The following is a 20932-nucleotide window of genomic DNA, read 5'->3' on the forward strand; positions in this document are numbered from 1 at the left end:
TATATATATATATATATATATATATATATATAATACGCGACAAGTAGGCCACAAGGAATGTTCTTGCACAGAGTAACGCACGTTTGGCAAAATCAACAGCAATTTCTTTAAATAAGGCGGATAAATATGCGATCGTTGACAGCTAGTATTTCCAAAATGTGTATCGCCATCCTATTTTTACGATATCCCCAAGTTAGAGGAGGCGAAAGGAAGACAGTTAATTGCAAAGTTATTAAATTATAAAAGTTGTTGAGACTAGTTCGGTGAAGCAGTGGCTGGAAGCTGTTGTCTTGGTTTTCTGAGGTCATCACAAAGAGCTAGAGGCTTCTTTTTGTTATGAACGATTACCATGCTTCCAATTAAAGTGGCACCTTCATTCTTGACCGACCAGATACGATTGGATTCTAGTTCACGCAAACCACAAGCTTCCAGTCCTATTTAATCCTTTGCTTGCATTCTCACTACCACTCCTATTATGTTCTAGTCAGACGTTTCAATCAGTCATATAGGCGTCAGCTGACTGGAAGAGATCGAAAAATTTAAACAGCCAAACACCAGGTTCAGTGTGTGCATAGAACAAACAAACGAATCACCAACAACATTGATAGGCATGTTCAAGAAAAGTGATGGCGGAGAAAAGAAAGGAGGGCCTGATGAAAGTGCATTAAAGGCCGAAGTTAAAATGGAGGAGCACCAGGTGGATTTAGAAGAGCTATGTGGAAGACTGGGGACCGATCTTGTTCAGGGTTTGGATGAATCACTAGCCAAGAAACGACTGGAAGAGTGCGGGCCAAATGCGGTAACTCCGCCCAAAACGATTCCAGAATGGGTCAGACTACTCAAATGCATGCTTGGGGGGTTTTCTATTTTGTTATGGATTGGATCTATTTTATGCTTTATTGCAGGAACTATCGAATACACTACAGTACGCTTCCCACAGAATGACAATTTATACCTAGGAGGAGTCCTGGCTGCAGTGGTCCTTATTTCCGGGCTATTCACGTACTACCAGGAGTCTAAATCGTCCAAGATAATGGAAAGCTTTAGAACCATGGTACCACAAACGGCCCTGGTTATTCGTAACGGCGAACGTCATATTATAAGTGCAGAACAATTGGTTGTTGGTGACCTGGTTGACGTGAAAGGTGGAGACCGAGTACCTGCGGACTTGCGCGTGATCTATGCTAGTAATTTAAAGGTTGATAACTCCTCATTGACAGGAGAATCGGAACCTCAAACACGCTCCACACAATGCACGCAGGTTAATCCACTTGAAACGAAGAACCTACTATTTTTTTCAACAAACGTAGTTGAGGGGAGTGGTAGGGGTGTTGTAGTTAGAACGGGTAACGACACAGTAATGGGACGCATTGCCCGTCTAACCACCACGATTGAGAACCAGCAGACGCCACTTGGAAGAGAGCTATCTCACTTCATACGCATCATAACGATTGCTGCAGCGACCATCGGAGTTTCGTGTACTTCAGCTTCCCTCTATTTCGGATACAGTTGGATTGAAGCTACTTTATTTTTGCTTGGAATTATCGTGGCCATGGTTCCAGAGGGTCTTCTACCCACAGTTACGGTGGCCTTGGCTCTAACAGCTCGCCAAATGGCCATCAAGAACTGTCTTGTGCGCAATTTGGAGGCGGTAGAAACGCTTGGATCGACTAGTTGTATTTGTTCCGACAAGACTGGCACGCTTACCCAAAATAGGATGACGGTTGCACACCTTTGGTGTGACGGTATTGTAATTGATGCTGACGAGGACGACGATGTTGTTATAGAACCACATGAACACACATGGAATGCATTAAGTCGCGTTGCGATGTTGTGCAATCGAGCAGTATTTAAAAGCCACGAAGCTAACGCTCCGATTAGCCGGCGAGGGTGTATAGGAGATGCTTCAGAAGTCGGGCTAATGAAATACTTTGAAGACCGAGTAGGGTCAACAATGCAATTCCGGAGCACTCATGAAAAAGTTGCCGAGATCCCATTTAATTCAACACAAAAATTTCAGGTTTCTATTCACCGCAATGAGACAGAAAATTCTCATTTTGTGCTGGTAATGAAGGGCGCACCGGAGAAGATTCTAGAACTTTGCTCTACCATAATGATCCATGGAGAGGATCAAGAACTCACCGACCAAATGCGGCAGGCGTTTAACGATGCTTACCTAAGACTAGGCGCAATGGGTGAGCGAGTACTTGGATTTTGTGACTATGAACTACCAGCAAGTCAGTACGACGAAACTTATTGCTTTGATACGGAGGAAGTGAATTTTCCATTGGACGGACTGCGCTTTGTAGGTTTAATTTCACTGATCGATCCCCCTCGGGCATCAGTCCCCCAGGCAGTGGCAAAATGTCGACAAGCCGGAATACTGGTAGTGATGGTGACCGGAGATCATCCAATCACGGCGAAAGCCATTGCAAAGTCCGTGGGAATACTTTCGCCACACAGTAAAACAATCGAGGACATTGCACAGGAACGCGGTATCGACATTAAGCAAGTCGATCCTAGGGAAGCGAATGCATGTATTGTCCATGGAAGTGACTTAAGAGCGATGACTCCGCAACAGTTAGATCAAATGTTACTACAATATGAGGAGTTCGTGTTTGCAAGGACCAGTCCACAACAAAAGTTGGCGATCGTGGAAGGGTTTCAACGCCAAGGACGGTTTGTTGCGGTAACAGGTGATGGGGTGAACGACAGTCCAGCCTTGAAAAAGGCCGATATCGGTGTTGCCATGGGTATCGCTGGCAGTGACGTTAGCAAACAAGCAGCGGACATGATACTGCTGGATGATAACTTCGCATCCATTGTAACAGGTGTGGAAGAAGGGAGATTGATCTTCGATAATTTGAAAAAATCAATCGCATATACTTTGACATCGAAAATCCCAGAGCTGCTTCCATTCATTCTGTTCATGCTCTTGAAGATTCCACTGGTATTGGGCACTGTCACTATTCTGTGCATAGATCTGGGCACAGACATGTTTCCAGCAATTTCAATGGCTTATGAGGGTCCTGAAAGTGATCTTATGAAACGTAAACCACGTCATCCGAAGAAAGATCGATTGGTCAACATGAGGCTAGTAACCATGGCGTTTTGCCAAATTGGTGCAATTCAGGCTGCTGCAGGATTCTTCGCTGCATTTGTGGTCCTGGCCGACAACGGGTTTTTACCAGGAATATTGTTTGGTATAAGTCAAAACTGGAACTCTCGCAATTATAATGATCTACCTGATTCCTATGGTCAGGAGTGGACCTATGGGCAACGGATGACACTTCAGAAGGCCGCTTACACATCCTTCTTCGTTGCCGTAGTGATTGCGCAGTGGGCGGACTTGGTCATTTGCAAAACACGTCGTCTGTCTATTTTCCAACAGGGAATGTTCAATCACAAGCTGTCGACATCATTGTTCTTCGAGATCACAGTAGCCTGGGTTTTGCAGTACATTCCAGGGGTAAATAAGGCTATTCAACTGGAGCCGATGGTATATCAATGGTGGACTCCGGCACTACCATTTGCTTTGTTAATTCTTGCCTATGATGAGGTACGGAAGTGGATCATTCGAAAACGTCCCAATGGATGGCTCGAAAGAGAGACCTACTACTGAAACAAAGAATTTACAGCCTTTTTGCTAAGTATCCTGATTACATGGAGCAACCACCAGTCGCGTGTGTTATAAGCCCCGGGTGCACATCCAAAGAACATTCCTGTAACATAGGTCTAATATCGACCATACCGCAGCACTGCGAGACCAATGTAACATTTTTCCATGGGCTGTAGATGGCCTCATGAATACATAACCATCATAAAACACCCGAATGTCACTAACACTCGCCTCACAGTATATTTTAGTACTGATGAGCTTAGAACCATAAAACTGGGGTACGGGTAAGCCATGACGTTTCACTCCGAAATCCTTTTAATGTGTGCGTTATCGTGCGCAGGCTCAAAGGCTCACTGAAAAAAACTAGCGCTAAAACGTCCGTCCAATTGCGGTCAATGTCAACCGCATCACACTCCAGCATCCGAAGACACCATGCAGTGAGTGTCAATTTTATGCACCGCTGAGTCCTTTAGAAACAATGCCACCATACTTGGTCTATTTGAGGGATTGATAAACAATAATGGCTGGAATTATTCAGACATAATTTCGGACATAATTTGACAGATCATTGGTTGCTAGATAATCTATGTATCCACATATACTGCATACAGGAATGTGGCAAGAATCCAACGACAATAAAGTTTTTCCGAATAGATCTATCGGCAGTCTGAAACCTGGGTAAATCCCGACCGGTCCGGTGGTGACGGTTTGAGGGTGTAAAGCACTTACACTTCAAGGTGCTACTGTGATGTAAAAAGGCTCTGTTAGCCATGCCTTGTTATCAGGATAATAGTCGCAGAACACAGGGGTTGCGGAGAAGTCATTGTGACAGATCGACATCGGATTCAGTGATAGCATCATCCTAGGAGTGTAGCAGGAGAAAGTGTGACTCTGCTGTGACATGGGATTAGTTGGTCACTATGAGGTTGCCATCAGGTATGGAGAAAGGGTTGAGCTTTCAAAAGCAAACGAAAGTAAAACAAAACACCGTGAACTTGAATTAAACGTAAATATGGATTTCATGGTCACTCCCGCAAAATCTGCTCAAATATACAGATTCGGTAACATGTACGGAGTAGCGTTTGGTTCGTAAATCCAACTTTGTGCGTATGTGACCAGGGTTGCTCTCAGTACCTAGTCAAATAGATGGTGACTTTAAATGCATTTGAGTGTAGCCGTGTATGTGCACAATTGAGGTACCCCATACTATAAAGTGGATGTGCAAGGAGCACAGAAAGACCAATGTGACCACGACAGAAGCACTTATAAACGCAGCTTAAATCATGCATTGCGATTTCATTTCACCGTGAAGAACGCTGGTTGGTCTATACTGAAAAGTGAAGTTGCTGGGTGAACTAAGAGACATATGGTAAGACACTTAGTTTTGTTCGGTTATCTGCAGTAAAATTCGGTCGCAATCAGTTGTTGATCTACTGTTAAGGCGACCGACTTTCACCGAAAAGTCGATTCTTTCCGGTATTTTCGAAACAACTTGGACCACCCACATGGCTGAGTGAGAGTAACTGTTTGGCAGAGTGTCTGTCCAATTTTGTGGTCCATATCGCACCATGAAGTGATTTTATAACTTAGCTGCTGGGGTTTCACATTGTACTGAGTTACTGATCCTGCCATAGCATCTCAACTAAACACTCCTGTCCTGTTTCCTTTTCGGATTACAAAAACCCGAATTAAGCTAAACAATCAGAAACTAATTCCGTAGTAAATAGTTAACATAATATTTGGCTATCGGTGAAGTGAAGAGATGAGGTAAGAACCGCAACTCTAGTGGAAGTATCAATAGGTTTCAGTTGATAAGCAAGTAAATAGGTCACACCACAGTTGTAGGCAATACAGCATCTACTTCATGCACCATATTGTATATCACTCCCATCAGAATCACGAAAGCAAGCAGTTCAAAAGAAACCCCCACTCCAAAAGTAAGACGTTTCGTACTGCGAGCCAAAATCAACGTCTCATTTCGGCGTCAACTTAGTTTAGAATTCCCAAAGGAGAGGTAAAGTACCTCCTTCCTCTGAGGGGAATTCTCACGGACAGTTTGATGAAAACAGAGAATGTAGGTTGTGCTAGTTTATGACAGCTTATTATATTTTACAAACTTCTATCCCTTTTCGGTTTAGCATCTTCAGCCTACATCAATCTAAACGGTTATCGAATACATATGGTCGTAACTTAGTAGAGCTACTTAAGCATCTGTCGTTTAACTTTCATTCAGGATTGTCAAAAAACTGGATTTCAATCACCACGGAGCTACTGTGGTGACTTCAGCCACTCAAAACTCTTTCACCTTCTTCAGCTTATTGACATCTGTTTCGATGGGAGACTCACCTAAAACCCAGTTGAATCTCTTGTTTATGATGCTCCTAAAAACTGAATGTGCTGCACCAGACCTCCTCGTGTTTCGGTTAGTACAGCATTCAAAACCAAATTGTTTTGCAGGTGAGTGTATGCGTCGAATTTTGTGCAAATTGAGTTCAAGTAGAACATGAGGTCGATGGAAACTCGGGGAGTTGGGTCCACCTGGTGAGCCCCAAAAATGAGGAAACCGTTCGTGGGCTATCAAAGAGTTTCACCTTCTTTTGGATCATGTTAGTGGTAAGGAATTCGACTGAGCCACCTGCGTGCTTTTAGTGTTCACCCACTTCAGCACCTGCCTCAGGGGAATGGTGGTCAAAAGAGACCTTCTTCATTCCCATGCATTTCGAACGAGTCAGATATTTAACTGGTTGTTGAACAGTTCTGATGCATGTGTTGAGATTCTGAACACTCCTCGACCTCGAGGCTCATGTTATCTTATTAAACCCAATCCAAGCAACTGTCTACTTGCTTTGTTGGTCATGTCCCTTCTGAATCCTCCTACCAGTGTGTGTTGCTTGACTATCAAGTAACATATTGGTCACCGTTTTCAGCTTAATTTTTTGAATCTAGATCCATCTACTACTGATCCCCGTGTACCCGTTAAGCGATTTCTTCTCCTCTAGGCCTCGGTAGGGACGAGCCAACCCATTATTTAATTAACTGGAATAAGCTGTCAATCAGTTCATCTCGAACCCTGTCCTGCTAATGAACACCCTCAACGATCGACAACATGATAGGTATAACCCTCGTAATTGAAACACCGCTTAAAACAGTTGTCCCTTTGAATAACTCACGAGAATAGTTTAAGCTCAAAAGACTCCTAAAAGTTTGTCCTGACCGTAGGAGATCCGCACACTAACAGTACTTTTATTGGTATTTCTATGAAGTTGCGCACTTATTCTCAGCTGCACATATGTGTTCGGTATCCACCCAGCTTTGGATAGACCCGTTAAAAAGTTTACGGTAATAAGTGGAGTTGAGGTAGGGCTGGGTAGAAAAAGTAATTACATTAAGTTGGTTCTACAAACAGCGTGGAATACGTTATATAACGTTGCAATATGGACAGGAAATACGTTCAGTACGAAAATGCGTGATTCACCTCCAGAAGGCAATGAAGATGTTCATCTTCGAACACAGATTGGAATAAATCAGCATCCTTTTCGGAACATTCAGTGAGACACTGCATTTCATCCAGGCTGTCTAGAACAGCGCTGACAGCTGAAATTCAAAGGATTAGATCAAGAGAGTTACGGTACTGCATAAGCTACTGTATAGGTTAACTCCAAAAGGTATCAAACTGGTTGTTCACGAGCCGTTTTGCTAACCTTTATGTGAATATTCCCAAATGCAGAAAATCACAATAAATGGGTAACAATACCGTTCACAGGATTCGCGATTCTGACTAACCAACGGAGCATATTGGTGGCGCTGATGTCCTCACAAGCGGTTTATAAATAGGTGGTAGTGGATTTTGGTTACTTGAACCAGGAGTGCTGACAAAACACTCACCGAATCCACTAACACAGTGACCTTAAACTGACAGTGGCCAGGCTGGATGTAGGCCGTCAACGACGCAGTTTGTGTAAAAATCAATGGCGGTAGTTTTGAACAATGTGAAAATACTCTTCTCAGTGTGAACACATCACACGGCAGTTCTCAGTATGAGGAGCACAGCAAAACATTGGTGTAATTTTGATGTTCAATGTACTCGCGAGAAGTATCGCCCTACATATAAGCTCCAGGTGATCAATTTATCTGAAAAGATACCTTAGAGTGGCAGTTGCACTAACGTGGAATAATTCGTATGTTTTTTATCAAGTCTGCAGGTCGACCGGCAAAAATACACCAGACTAAAACTCTCAGAAAAACCTTAACCACCCAAAATTGTGAAAGCAGCACGAACCAACCGAGCGACTACTATCCGGTCACGAGATGGCCACCAATAAATACAAACTAATCCATTCGTTGTAGTAGCCGTATCTTTTGACAAAGCCTGTGTCACATTCCGTCAGTGGTCTTGCTGCAAACTACTAGCTAATCAAAATAAGTAGACTTCAACTCCACAAAGGCTCTTAGGCACAGTGAACACCGATTATAGCAGTAACTCAGCCAATAAATAACCGTCTTGCGGTTTATATTGAGATGGTGACTGAGATAACCGGTCAATTAGTTAAAAAAACTATTGATCTAGTCAAAGTCTTCTCGACCGACTTAAACCCCACACAAGATGACATAGAAATCCCAGGCTGAAAAAAAGAAAGGTCAATGGTCACTTTCGACTTACCGGCTGATGTTACCTCATCGTCTTCATCTAGAATGTCTTCAGTGCTTCCAGCCTCGATATCCGAATAAAAACTTGCCCACTTTGTGCTTGATACAGCGGCCAGGATCGCGCCCTGAAAAAAGATTCAAAGAGAAAGTTTGCACTACGTGCCAGTGATAAACATAGAACAGACAAACATAGAAGTTTAGGTGAATAGTTTCTACGTTTACCTTCAGCTTCCTTCGGGCATTGAATCGCCGCATTTCTTCAACAGTTTCATGGAGGTGTGTTTTGGAGGCCCGAGCCTTTTGACTAATCCAGGGATGATGAAGCGCTTCTTCAATTGTCATGCGCTGATGTGGATCTGGTTCCAACAGATGCATTACCAGGTCCCTGGCTTCTGTGGAGATCATATTCCACACTTTTGGTTGCAGCTGAGGACAGATAAAACAAGGAGTCAGTTCACTTACAACTGAGAATTGTGATCTGAATACAGTAGGGGAATCGAACGCCACCGAAACATGGCTGGTAGACAACTATACTTCTGTGCACACCGGTTAGTTTCACTTGCAATGAAAAAATATGGAAGATGAGTACCCTAATCGTGAGATAATCCTGCGTGAGTGACTGCCTTCATTCACTTTATGAATTCGTCCAACTGCGAAAAGCAATACTATAAATGAATAGCTCAGTCTAACAAACTCTCAAGTTTGCCTGAATATACAGTCAGAAGGGCATACTGCTAAAAGTACGTTTTAGCGTTTGTCTGGAAGGCCTCTTTCTGGAAGTAGCCCCACCACACTTAGACAGGGAAACTAGTAGTTGAATCTGATCGTTGGTTGCTTAGAATATTCATGACTGCAATAAAACCATACTTGAATGCCATGTAGAATGAGCGCACGTAGTTTCGCGGAATCGTTTGGTGTCAGTATCGTGGAAAATACGTTATCTAGATTCTTCTAACGTAGGTAGTTTTGATGTGAAGAACAATTTGCAAACACCACTATTCACGAACACATCTATAAAAAATACAGCACTTCCTCTTCATAGGAGATCCTCTCGGAGCATTTGAAGTGCTTTTCACTTCGAGCTATTTTTTCCTTCGAAATTCGCCTCAAAAAAGCCAGAACAGAATAAAGCCACGAGAAAATTATTTTCTAAACCCTATCAGGTCAAGCAGGTGGGGTGATTTTCTCTTCCAGTTCTTAAGACAAGTCTTCCGTTGCACAAGCCATTTTCATTTAAACATTTGGATATCCTTTAGAAGCCTAATCACAAATCGTCAAAAACTTGTGCATCCAGAGTTTTTGTGGACTAATCTGTCTTTCGCTGCGAGGATGCATAGACTCGACCATTTTCGCTGGGGGAGAAATCCATTAGCGTATTCGGCTCAGCATAGGCTGAACAAATTACTTGACCTGCATCCGGTCGCAAACCGAAAACCGTGCGTCGACTTGTTCGGGATGAGCACAGCTCGGTCCAGTTTGCCTTATCTGACAAGTTAAATGAGACCAAAGTTAAGGAAGAAATCCAGTCACTTTTTTATATTACTGCATTGACCGTATTATGCGAGCGATTACTACAGGCTTTTGCGAACACGGATATCTCACCGTAAATACATCGGAAGGTACAACTTGTTCACTTCAAACTTTTTCCCGGACTGGTGTTTCTTACAAGGGCAGCGCTTTATTCCTGACAGAAAAACTGAGGGGCGCTAAAAGACTTTGGGCTTTGGAGGCATTCCTCAGATGGAGGTTCTGTATGTACAGGCCATCCAGTCTACACCGGAAAGATGAGAATAACTGCGTGGTGAAGACAAAACTGGTCTTGGTTCACAATCGAACACTATAATGGTTAGTTTCAAGCCTCGCCTGTTGGACAAAAAGGACCAGTTGCCGATGGACTCAACATTTCTATCTGGAAGATGCCACACCGCAGGCCCTAAATGGCTAATGCATTTAATTAATCTTGTCTCTAAAGCATGTGCCTCTCCGTAGGATTGCTTCGGCTGACTGAAAAGTGCCGGATAGGAAAGTGCCAATGTCTGATTCCTAAACGCGGGATTTAAAGCAGTTATTCTCGATGTATTCGAATGATGAGTCAATGTTCTAGTCCGAAATACTGACAATGAGTGAAAAATCGGATGCGAATTGAGGTTAACACCACTGCAGATTCCCAGTGAATTCCACACATCATGGAGAGGCTTAAACGTACGGAAGATTTTTCACGTCGATAATGGACATTCACCAGCAATGATTTGTTTTGTACGCTCCATGTAATATGAGTTAGGAAGCGTTTCACTCACCTACCCAGTTTGCTAAGGTTGCATCGCACGGTTAGAAAAAAATGAGTTCACAGTCATGATACAGCCACCAGCTTTGGAGTATCCATCTGCGAGCTATCCACTTTACGGAATACTGTTCGACTTCATTGGATTACGTGACCAGCAGTCAATGGATAACATGGAATGGACGTGGCGCTGAAGCTACTGACCGAAGATTCCAGATTTGCACAGAAAACCAATGTCTTTTATCCACATCAGCACACTCTACAGCAGGCCTCAAAATCAAGTTAGTACGATTACGCTCTACTCAACATCGGTGGTTTAGAAGTATTGTTCTTCATGATCGATTTGGATAAAAAAAGTAGCACTGTTGTGTACTTTGGGCCAGCCACTTCGTCTAAAAATCAGGTCCATTCATCCGGTGTTCATATGAGTAAAGAAGGCACTTTAGCACTGGAACAAATGATGCAAATGCCAAAAGTTGTTTCTACCTGACTGCTATGCGGTGTGTTTTTATTTGCACCCATAAACACCAATCGATGCTAGTTGCGTACCAAAACATGTTGGTCTGCGAGGGACATTCTTCGTATCGGGTTCCCAGAACGGAACTTTGAGTCACGCATGGGTCACAATATCCCGGATTTCGAAAGTGGGTGTTGGGTTGGGAAGACTAAGATAAAACTTAGGAACAATCAGCTAAATGTCCAAACATTGTATTAGTTGTAATGTCACTCTACATTCCTCGAAAAGTAACGAAAAGCAAGGGTGAAGATGTAATGCGAATGAGCTGTTTAAAGACTCCCGTCGAACACATCAACTAAATTCACAAGGGCGAAACAACATCATTCCGCAGGAAACATCTCTGACATATAATGGCTATTTAAATGGTTTTGAATTTACACATTATCCCGTTAGAAGTTTTTGTCTTTGCTCATTTGTTGATAGGAGAATACTTCGGTGGATTCCCACTATGTCAGTGGAGTTGCAGTAATCTCGTGTGTTCGTGCTAGGTTCATTCCCTATCTTGTATACATTTTCTCTGTACAACAGAGCTTTATTCAAGCGAACTGACGTCGTTTTGTGGTAATAAAACGCTAGTGTTTCAGCATTGCCGTTAATGGTGATGATGAATTCAAAGAACCATGGTTGGACTGGTCATCGACCCCTTTTTGAAATGTCAGAGGAAGTATCATCAACCGGTCTCCAACACGTGAGAGCTATGAGGAAATCCTGTTTAGCCCCATATCTTCCTACCGACTTCGCTGTAGTTGTCACTCGATGGTTCCGTAATTAGGCGAGATGGACAGTGTCTTCTGCTCTCGCCGGTTAAAAATCCGTTCAGCAAGCGTCCTGCGCTCGAGCCACGAAGGAACCAGGCAGGAATAGATCCACTGTAAGGTTGCAGATGTAGGAAGTGCTATTAGATTGGGTTTCAGTCCGGTCCAGTTTTGGGTTCACGATTAGCACACCAGGGAAGTCATAGTTAAAAGTGTCCTGGTACACCAAATGCTCTGAAGAAATTCAGTCCTGTCGAATTCCCGATAGGGAACTTTGAGTCATGCGTAAGTCACACGATTCCGGATACCATAAATCTCGGTTTGGAAATCTACGGTGGTGGTTACACACTGATGGACAAACATCAAACAATGAGCCGCAGTTGCTCTCGATTGCAGAAAAACAAACACAGGAGTCCAATTTTTGGGCTTTTTGATGTCGAATTTCTGGTAAGTGTCAATTAGAAGAATCAACTCAGATTATCGAAGAATAACACGAAACAAAACGAATCGGTCCAACTCGACGATCTTTTAGTACCCGAGTCGACCTGTTTCTTTATCAGACGACTCTGACGCCTTTGTCACTGCCTATGTGATCCTTATCGAAGGCGTCGTCGCTATGAGAATATTCCAAAATTGACACTGTCGCCAAGACAACGAGACCATAGCCTGGATCAACACTGTCATGTCCGAGAACGAAGGATTGAGACTACAGGTTGTCAAAGCCATGCACAAGTGGAAGCGTCATTAGGTCGATCAATGCGAAATCATTGCTGTGAATCATCGCATCTATCGACCACAGCGACTCGAAATACCGACGAAGTCAATCTGTTTCCACACCGGAGATATTGGACCGAAGTGAGTGAGTGTCAACAACGGCAACAGAACAAAAAGGCTGCCCAATATCATTGTCATCATCATCATCGACAGTATGACATCAGTGTCCAACACTGAAGTTTCCCTACCATATAAACATTTATTTGAAAATCCTATTTCGAAAAAAAGTATAAAACTGGGCGGGGGTGCGCAATTATTTTCATATCACCAGCACAGTTTGACTAGGCATTCGTATGCATTTCTGCGCCGCAATACTTTCATCATTTCATAGCAAACAAGTGGAGGAGAGGAACCACCTATACTCAATAGAGTTGATAAAAGTGCTCACGTGGTATCGACCGGAGACGATCTGAGTGAAAAGGATATCCCGAGTGCCATAAAAAGGTAGTGATCCACTGAGTAATGCAAACAGAAGGACACCACAATTCCATGCGTCGACAGCCTTTCCATAAGGTTCACGACGAACCATTTCTGGTGCCATGAAGTGCGGTGTACCGATTCGGCCTTTGGTAAAAACGGAAGGAACAGATTAACTGAAGACATAGTTGCGGGTGCATTTGAAATCGCCATAAGCTGGACAACCGTGAAAACATTTCCTGCAGCATAGGAATAATCATTGATGCGAACCACTGTGATCGCGACCACCCTAAGAGTGTAAGTGTGCTGAAATCAGGCATCAACTGTTTATTCTGTCACGCATAGTGTTTGGAGTTCAGCTTAATAAGCTATCCACTGAGACTTAAAACGAGCGCCTTACTTCTACTATGGTTGGTTTGATTGTGCTTGCATGGTTAAAATTTAGGGTACTATGTGTACCTGATATTCCCATTTAGGACATTCCGTACTTATTCTACTACCGTTAAAGATTTCTGAACATCTATCTACTATAACTCATACTCGCGAATGCAAATACTAAACTCACCACACTGATCTGAACGTAAGGAAACGAAAATTTCTTGATCCACAGTTAGCGGAGTATCTGTTAAAACAGAAAAGACAAGAAGTCATGCCAAACAGGATTAACAGGTAGCCACACCATAAAAAATCAATAAGGATTTTGGTACAATTGGATTTATCGACTAATGGGATGGTCCCACCAAGAGTATAGTAGATGAGTGGTTTGTCGAGGCCGAATGGAAGTTCGTGATCTCGAGTCTGTACCAGACTTATCCGAATAATTTGGGTTGCTTTACTGTTAGCATTGTAAGCACGTGATGCTTTATTATCAATTCGAAAATTTATGGTCTCTTCTACGGCAACCATAGACGAAGCAAATTCCTACGGTTGAACACACAGTCAAGGCGATTCCCGCACACACCTGAAGAACAGCACCTTACATGGCCCACTTCGAGAAACGTTCATTATCAGTTGATGACTAGCACGAATAACTCTTATAATGGGGAGACAAATCAAGTGACAAACCTACCAAAATAAGGATTCGTGTGAACAGGCAGGGTAAAAATGTGTAAATTTCACAACCAAAGTACAGTTCTGTTCCCACACAAATAACATTCCAACTGGCAAGCCGTGGATGGAGCCACATTATGTGGTCGGCGCATTGAACAATGGTATGGAAACAAGCGCCAACAACATGCTAGTGGAGAGGGACTAACACATAAAAATTAGTTCGTTATTCGTTAAATACACTTCTTTGCACAATAATGTGTTTTCAACCGAAGACTCAGTTGAATCCAGTCGAGTCTCTGGTTTCTGATGTTCTTCAGCTTTTGGGAGTTTAGAGGACAGGAGCACTTTGTTTCTACATCACTCTCATCTGAACGGTCTCTTCCATTTGATGCGACCAGTGAAACAAGCCAATTAGTACCGGATCTCATAGACCACACAATCATTCACAATTAAACCAAACTGACCGGGTAGTTGCTAGTATCTGCAACGCTGTACGACCACTAAGTTTTGACACGGCGGTCAACACAGCAATGTCAGCTACCAGGTCACCTTTAAAAGCGTCCGGCCTACCAAACACATCACACATCATCCCCTCCCCAGAAGTGGACATTCAGATGCGCTGGACATAAACTGGTAGGATAACAGGATAACGTTCTTCTCACATGTTGGAGTTCGAATACAGGAACGACGAAGTAAATGTGAAGCCGGATTGCTCTAAGAGAAGCAACGCTCTGGTTTACCGGTTGTAAGTTTGTCGTGGGCAAACCAGAGTGATCAAGGCAGGACGCATTCAAATGATAATCCAAACCCCACAACCGCTGGAAGAATACTAAGGGACAGTCTGCACAAGGCTGCTGACTGACCCAAGTTTCAATGCAGTATCCCATGGTGCTCCCTAAGATTGAGATTACTCAGGACTATTCTCTTCTGTCAATATTGACTCGCACTTAGAATAAAAATCACCTACGTAACAATCGAGATATTTGTGTTCTGACAACAAAACAAATTCAGAATACCACGTTGCATCATGACGAGCAAAAATGAATGCGTTGAAATAAACGACCGTTTGTTGAAGACCAAGAGGTTTGACCTATGAACATGATGAAAACGTAATGAAAACTCCATAACCACAGTTTGATGGTTATTGCGATTACTAAAATGGCTGGGTAGAAATCTGTGCGGACATAGATGGGGGTGGTGACCTCAGTAACAGACTCAGTATCAAACGTGAAAACCGTAGTTACGACATACTAGACTCCAGCTTTAGGCGAACACTTTTGTAGGCCAGCAGGTCAGTCAAAGCCTGTTGACTTTCAGCAAATAAACAATGCTGGACAAATGATATGTGGCCATGCATAGTCTTTTGGCTAACGATAACAACGCACCTCCAGAAATCTCGTTTGTATTTGGATCCATATGGAATGCTAGTCCAAAACCACTCAGCTTGACCGGGGCCGAATTTTCTTGACTTGCCAGAATGACGCAATGCGGTTTCAAATCGCGATGAACTATATTGTTTTCGTGACAGTAACGAAGGGCTTCCAGAACCTGACGTAGATAATGGCTAAGGCACATGAAAAAAATGGGTAGGTATCAGATAGGTTAGGCATTATGCTGTCTGGCAAATTTATACAAATACAGGACAACTGAGGCTATTCAACTAGCCATAGCAGAGTGGAGAGTGGACCCGAAACTGACATCGCCGAAATCCTAGATAGGTCTTTATTCGACCATAGCATGTTTCAAACGCTAGTGTAGACAAAAATAAATAAAGAAACTTGGATTGACTCGGTTTCATTTAGTTAATCGGTCATTTTTCAGGAATGGACAATTTGGGAAGTATGTACGTTAGACAGTTGACAACGAAAAGCTGTCGAGCAAGCGTTTGACCAATAAACTAAGGCGCGCATACCGTCGACGTTGATTTTAACTCTTGAAGAATTTCAGCGGATGAACTTATAGATAGAAAAAATGCACCAGATAAAAACAAAGATTTCAGCTCATTGTTTCCACCCTGACTGCTGAATGTCGAGTACTTTTCTCTCCAGTGCATGACATGAGAGCTAAAATTCACCTAGAATACAATATACTTCAGATGTGCGAAATATTTCGCGCTCTGAAGTATCTGTGCTCGAGAACATGAAGATGAAACGGTGTTGAAGGCGAAAATGCACACGGATCAGCCCTACGAGTCAGCGAAAATCAATTAAGCACCTGTATAATTGGTGGGAAGGGTAACTCTGCGAAGGTGCTCTTACAAATTAATTGTACTATACAGAAAAGCTCGGATGAAGAGAGGGCCAAAAAGTAATGTGAGCAAAAAGCAAACAAAGCGTGCACAGGCACAAACCCTAAATATCCGCCACAACTCACCTTGCTACCGCTTCACTGTATACGAACCCGGCCGTTGCCCTTTTGACGATCTCAAAAGACAGATCAGCGCCTTTCATGCTGAAAGAACAGAAGAAAGTCACCTCATTTGTCTTTGACTTTGGAAGAATTAAATAGCCCATGCATTACGTCTACTGTAGCAGTAATAGGTTGAGAGCTGGATGCCTAATCACTAACACTTTAACCAACCGGCTTTTGTTTCGCCCAGATAATATCAAAATGACTGGTTGAGCGGAAGGAGTTGCTAGTCGCTAACCCAATTATCAGGATCTCTTTGCGATATGTAGATTGGTACCTGATGATTAGCTTCCCTTAAAGGTTTGGCTTACCTAAAAGAAGCATATCCCTGAATGATGGCTACCGGCACCTCTTACGTCAATTTAAAAGCAGCTAGGTGCCTAAAAGGGGTTCAAACTAAATCATACTGGTTTTCCGGAATCAGTGATGACTAACCACAGGAAGTTATCTTCATAGCTCAAAAACTAGGTGTCATACGGACAAATATGCAGTGGGAGATACCATACGACTGATCAGCTAGAACTTACCTCCCTTTGCACAAAAAAAAAACAGAAAGCAATGCATAAGCAGTGGTAATTTTCCAAAATCAATGGCGACAAGGCAGGTGAACGTAACCTTCCTATGGGCGCGGGGTCGAGTGTGAACATTACAACTGAACAGCAGGCGGACGATTCTAACACATCTACTTACCCAGTTCCAACTATTATGAAACGCATGGACGACTGTATTTTTCAGGGCTCAGCAAGTCGCTCTCAAATACTAACTTATGGTCTAGTGACTATAAGGTCCTCCGCGGGGTACGTGAAAGGTTAGGAACAATAGTTTGCCCATTCATAACTAGTCATCTAAGGAACTCGACACATAAAATGAAGAAATTCAGCCAATTGTCCACTTTTTTCTTCTTAATGTAACGCGAATAGGAACAGCTGAATTCGCAGGTAACACGAACTATTTTTGTCTTCGTTAGTTATCGCACCCGTAGCCTTCCCCATGGGGATGAAAACTATTTTTGAGCTACGGATGGTTGTTCAGCTGTGTGAACTTGAACTCGGAGATGTTACGACCTCAACAGGCAACATACATATAGTGCACTACATTGTTCATTAAGCAAAGGCTCCCAGGTGTAGAGTGCGAAAAACCTGTATAGTTGGCTTTGCGCTAACTACTTACATTTTGTGAGTAGTCACGCTTCGGCTGCATCGATTGAATCACAGCCTGACGAGGGACCGTTAAAATGAGAGCGACCATCGACACCGGCCAAGGCATTCAATTTATTTTTCTGGATGGGCAATTCGGTTAACCAGGTAGTAGTATATTGTAGTATCCCAGCACATCCTGAATGTTTTCCGTCAAAGTATTTGGTTCTGTCTTTTGATCAGATATTCAGATTATCATGACAGTGGGACGCGATCGATTTAAAGGAGAGTATGACCGTCAGGAAGACAATCCATTGCTCCCTTCAGTTTACCCTCCAGCTAACTTGTGATGAAGTGAACTAGTTCGGTGTATGTCACGTATTGTTTTTTCCCTCAACAAATTTCACACAGAGGCGATTATTCCAAGTGAAAATAATCAGTGGCAACAAACAACTTACTACTCAAAGACCATGTAAAGCATTCCATCACTGCTGTACGTCTCCAGTAGCTCCACTATATGTGGATGTTTCAACATGTGACAAATGCTAGCTTCTCGTTTCAAATCTGTAACAATACGGACGAAAAATAAAGATTACAGCAAGTATCCGGTAAGCTGACAGCTTTCTTCCTTTATATAAATAGTCTATTTGCTCAGTGAGTAAGAATATATCCGTTCTGTGATTGACGCATCCAATCGTCCTAGAAAAAATTTTTAATTGACATACCCTAAAGCACAAGTTCCAGCTACTAGTTTTTAAAGGTCAGAAGCAAAAGAAGTAAAAAATCTAACACGGTTGCACTTCTGCCGACAAGTGCTAACCCACGTCAAGTTTTTACCTCAATTCTTTAATAAACGGGCAGGCCAAACAGCAAAATATCTACCCCAATAGGCGTGCCCTTCGAAGATACGCCACACTGCATAAGAGTGCTAATAAAAAAAGTGTCGGCGACTGCTTCTTTGAGTCCAACTCGCACGTAGGATGAGGCGTACGGAAAATCTCCTTTTTCAAAATGAAACTAGAATGGGTTGGGATCCCATTCAATTATTCAGTCTACTACATTTTTATTCCAGTGTTCAACAACATGATCGGGCGAATATGATAGATAGCAAAAGATATTAGGGTGCTTCGGCTGAAAGGGCCGAAGTAAACAAAGCTTGTAGATTAGTTTATGGGAAAACAACGCGACGACAGCCATCCAACAACGAAATCTTGAGAAGCACGGGGAATGTATGACGGACAGATGAACATCTAAACTAACATATCAGAGATAAGGACGCGTCTCAAAGCTCGATTCGCCCGGATCAATACGGCTACCATAATGTAATAAATCAATAGCAATATAGTGGACGGGAAACAGTTTAAAGACGAATAGCGCACCGCGTGATCAAAGAGTTTGAAGATATACCAACTCTTAGTATGAAAAAAATACAACACTGGCCTGGAGAAGTTAGGTGTATAGCGCAAGCTGCTTAATTGACAAGCTGAGCGGACAGGGTTTTGCACTTCGTGAATAATGGTTATTAACTGAAATCCGGGGGCTTTCCATCCAGAATTTCAAACTAAGCAAGAAACCTAAAAAATGGCGTGTGGGCGCATTAGGAATTCCTTTCCTAGTCGTACAAAAAACGGGATATTTGCGAGAATGCGTAGTGTTGAACAGTGACGCTCTCTTTTGAATGCAATCTTTTCTCTTGAACCAATAGCATTTGTAAGCTTAATAAGCCTCAAAATGAGACTGCCAGCTCTGTAGCTTGGTGTTTAATTCTTGTTGTTCCAAAAGGAAACCTCTTGAACTGATTACGCTGAATCCCACTGGCATCAAAGTATACATAAAGATGAATGAGTCTTTTTGTGGATTGTGATGGACTTCGTGCTATTCTTATCAAGACAAATAGGCGACTAAGACTATCATGATAACCGAGAGAGAACTCAACTGTCTCACACAGGGTTCATTGATAAAAATATGAGTGACCAAAAGGAGACAAACGTCCGCTAAACTATATCACAGAAAAAGATACCTTTCAAAAGCCAACAAATACTTTTGAACCTGTATTTTAAACAGTACTGCTTTGTTGGGGTTTTTAGTTTATTTCGTTGCAACCCATGGCGTACTCTTTTTGCAATCCTACAGAAGACCAAACAGTTGATCACCGATTCTTTCATAGCTTAGTTTAACTCAGTTAGCATCAGCCTGTTTGCAGCAAAGTGAACAGACAATTAAATCGCAACGAATCGAAATCACTAGAGCGGCAAATAAAACAATGTTAAGGTAGTTGTAATTTGCTGCACATATTTAACCACGACCTACCGAAGAAAGTGCTGATTTCCATCCAAAACTCTTGCTGGTGAAGAGCTCGCAGGGGGAGCGGCATGTTATAGCAACATGACATGGAAACAGCCACACTCAGCCTGGGAACCGCAGGATCTTTAAACCTTACTAGACAGAAACCCTATAGAACACTCCAGGTAATCGGTCTCAATAACAGATAGGCTGTCACTTTCTGGCCGGACTGCCTGATGAAGTCTGTTATCTTAGTGCACTTGATCTGTTTGAACAAAGTTTGCTGATGGCATCCTACTTAGACATAAACCACAAGGGCATTCATTCCATTGATCTTAGAAGTTGTGGAAAACCTGCTTCTGATCGTTTCGCCTAAAGACTAGGCGCATTTGCTCTACCACCCTACCTTCCTTTATTGTGTGGTTCTTCCCTCATGATTGTAAGGCAGTTAAGTGACGGCACCTGCTACTGGTGTATCGTTGTCGAAGACGAATATGATGGTGATTCATTGAGATAACGGATGGGGAATTTCGAACCTGAGTATGAAGCGATAGGATGAGGTGACATTCAGTGGACTAGTCTCAACCAAGGTGAAAGATATATACTGGATTATTTTCTCAGGATTGACCACTTCTGATTTCTAATCTAGTCCACAATGGGGACCCTCACGGTACGCCCAACGTGGGATCTGAGCAGTTGCTGATTATCGTTGAGCCCCATATCGTTATGCAAACATATTTGAGGTATAACGTTTTGGTGGGTTTCTGCGGATAGGTTTTTTGGTGAAAAAAACACCTGAACAGGCCAACCGTGACCTTGTCAAGTGGATAAAACCATAGCTAGAGACATGTGTCCACCGTCCCTTCTCCATACCATCCACATGCCCGTAAAGGAAGATACTCAATTACAGCAGTTTGTCAAAACCACAGCAGTGTTCTGCGGCAGAGCCAATCAAAATATATGAAAAGAACGCTGATTAATACGAATAGACGCGTCTACTGCGATGGCGCGGTACAAGAAATGACGAGGAGCACCGTTTGGGGA

The 20932-nt window shown here is 42.8% G+C and overlaps 3 protein-coding genes across 3 annotated transcripts in view; 2 read left to right on the plus strand and 1 right to left on the minus strand.

The window, feature by feature from the left end:
• T265_00463 (hypothetical protein) overlaps window positions 1-20932 on the minus strand; it is a gene marked incomplete at both ends in the record, with an annotated part of 58595 nt that overhangs the window by 26540 nt on the left and 11123 nt on the right. The window contains 8 exons of the mRNA XM_009164236.1: window positions 7095-7213; window positions 8280-8391; window positions 8489-8692; window positions 12982-13157; window positions 13576-13632; window positions 15446-15624; window positions 16434-16511; window positions 18064-18169. Coding sequence (XP_009162500.1) covers window positions 7095-7213; window positions 8280-8391; window positions 8489-8692; window positions 12982-13157; window positions 13576-13632; window positions 15446-15624; window positions 16434-16511; window positions 18064-18169 — 1031 coding nt within the window. The remainder of the gene's footprint in view (window positions 1-7094; window positions 7214-8279; window positions 8392-8488; window positions 8693-12981; window positions 13158-13575; window positions 13633-15445; window positions 15625-16433; window positions 16512-18063; window positions 18170-20932) is intronic.
• On the plus strand, window positions 602-3622 carry T265_12551 (hypothetical protein; the record flags this gene model as incomplete). Its single annotated transcript, XM_009164275.1, has 1 exon — window positions 602-3622. One exon carries the CDS (start codon window positions 611-613, stop codon window positions 3620-3622), a length of 3012 nt encoding a protein of 1003 aa, XP_009162539.1.
• T265_00464 (hypothetical protein) overlaps window positions 3664-20932 on the plus strand; it is a gene marked incomplete at both ends in the record, with an annotated part of 35005 nt that continues 17736 nt past the window's right edge. The window contains 2 exons of the mRNA XM_009164237.1: window positions 3664-3683; window positions 5934-6076. Of these exons, the coding sequence (XP_009162501.1) occupies window positions 3664-3683; window positions 5934-6076 (163 nt within the window). The remainder of the gene's footprint in view (window positions 3684-5933; window positions 6077-20932) is intronic.

The sequence above is a fragment of the Opisthorchis viverrini genome (genome assembly GCF_000715545.1).
Source record: "Opisthorchis viverrini unplaced genomic scaffold opera_v5_4, whole genome shotgun sequence".
NCBI classification, from domain to species: Eukaryota; Metazoa; Platyhelminthes; class Trematoda; order Opisthorchiida; family Opisthorchiidae; genus Opisthorchis; species Opisthorchis viverrini.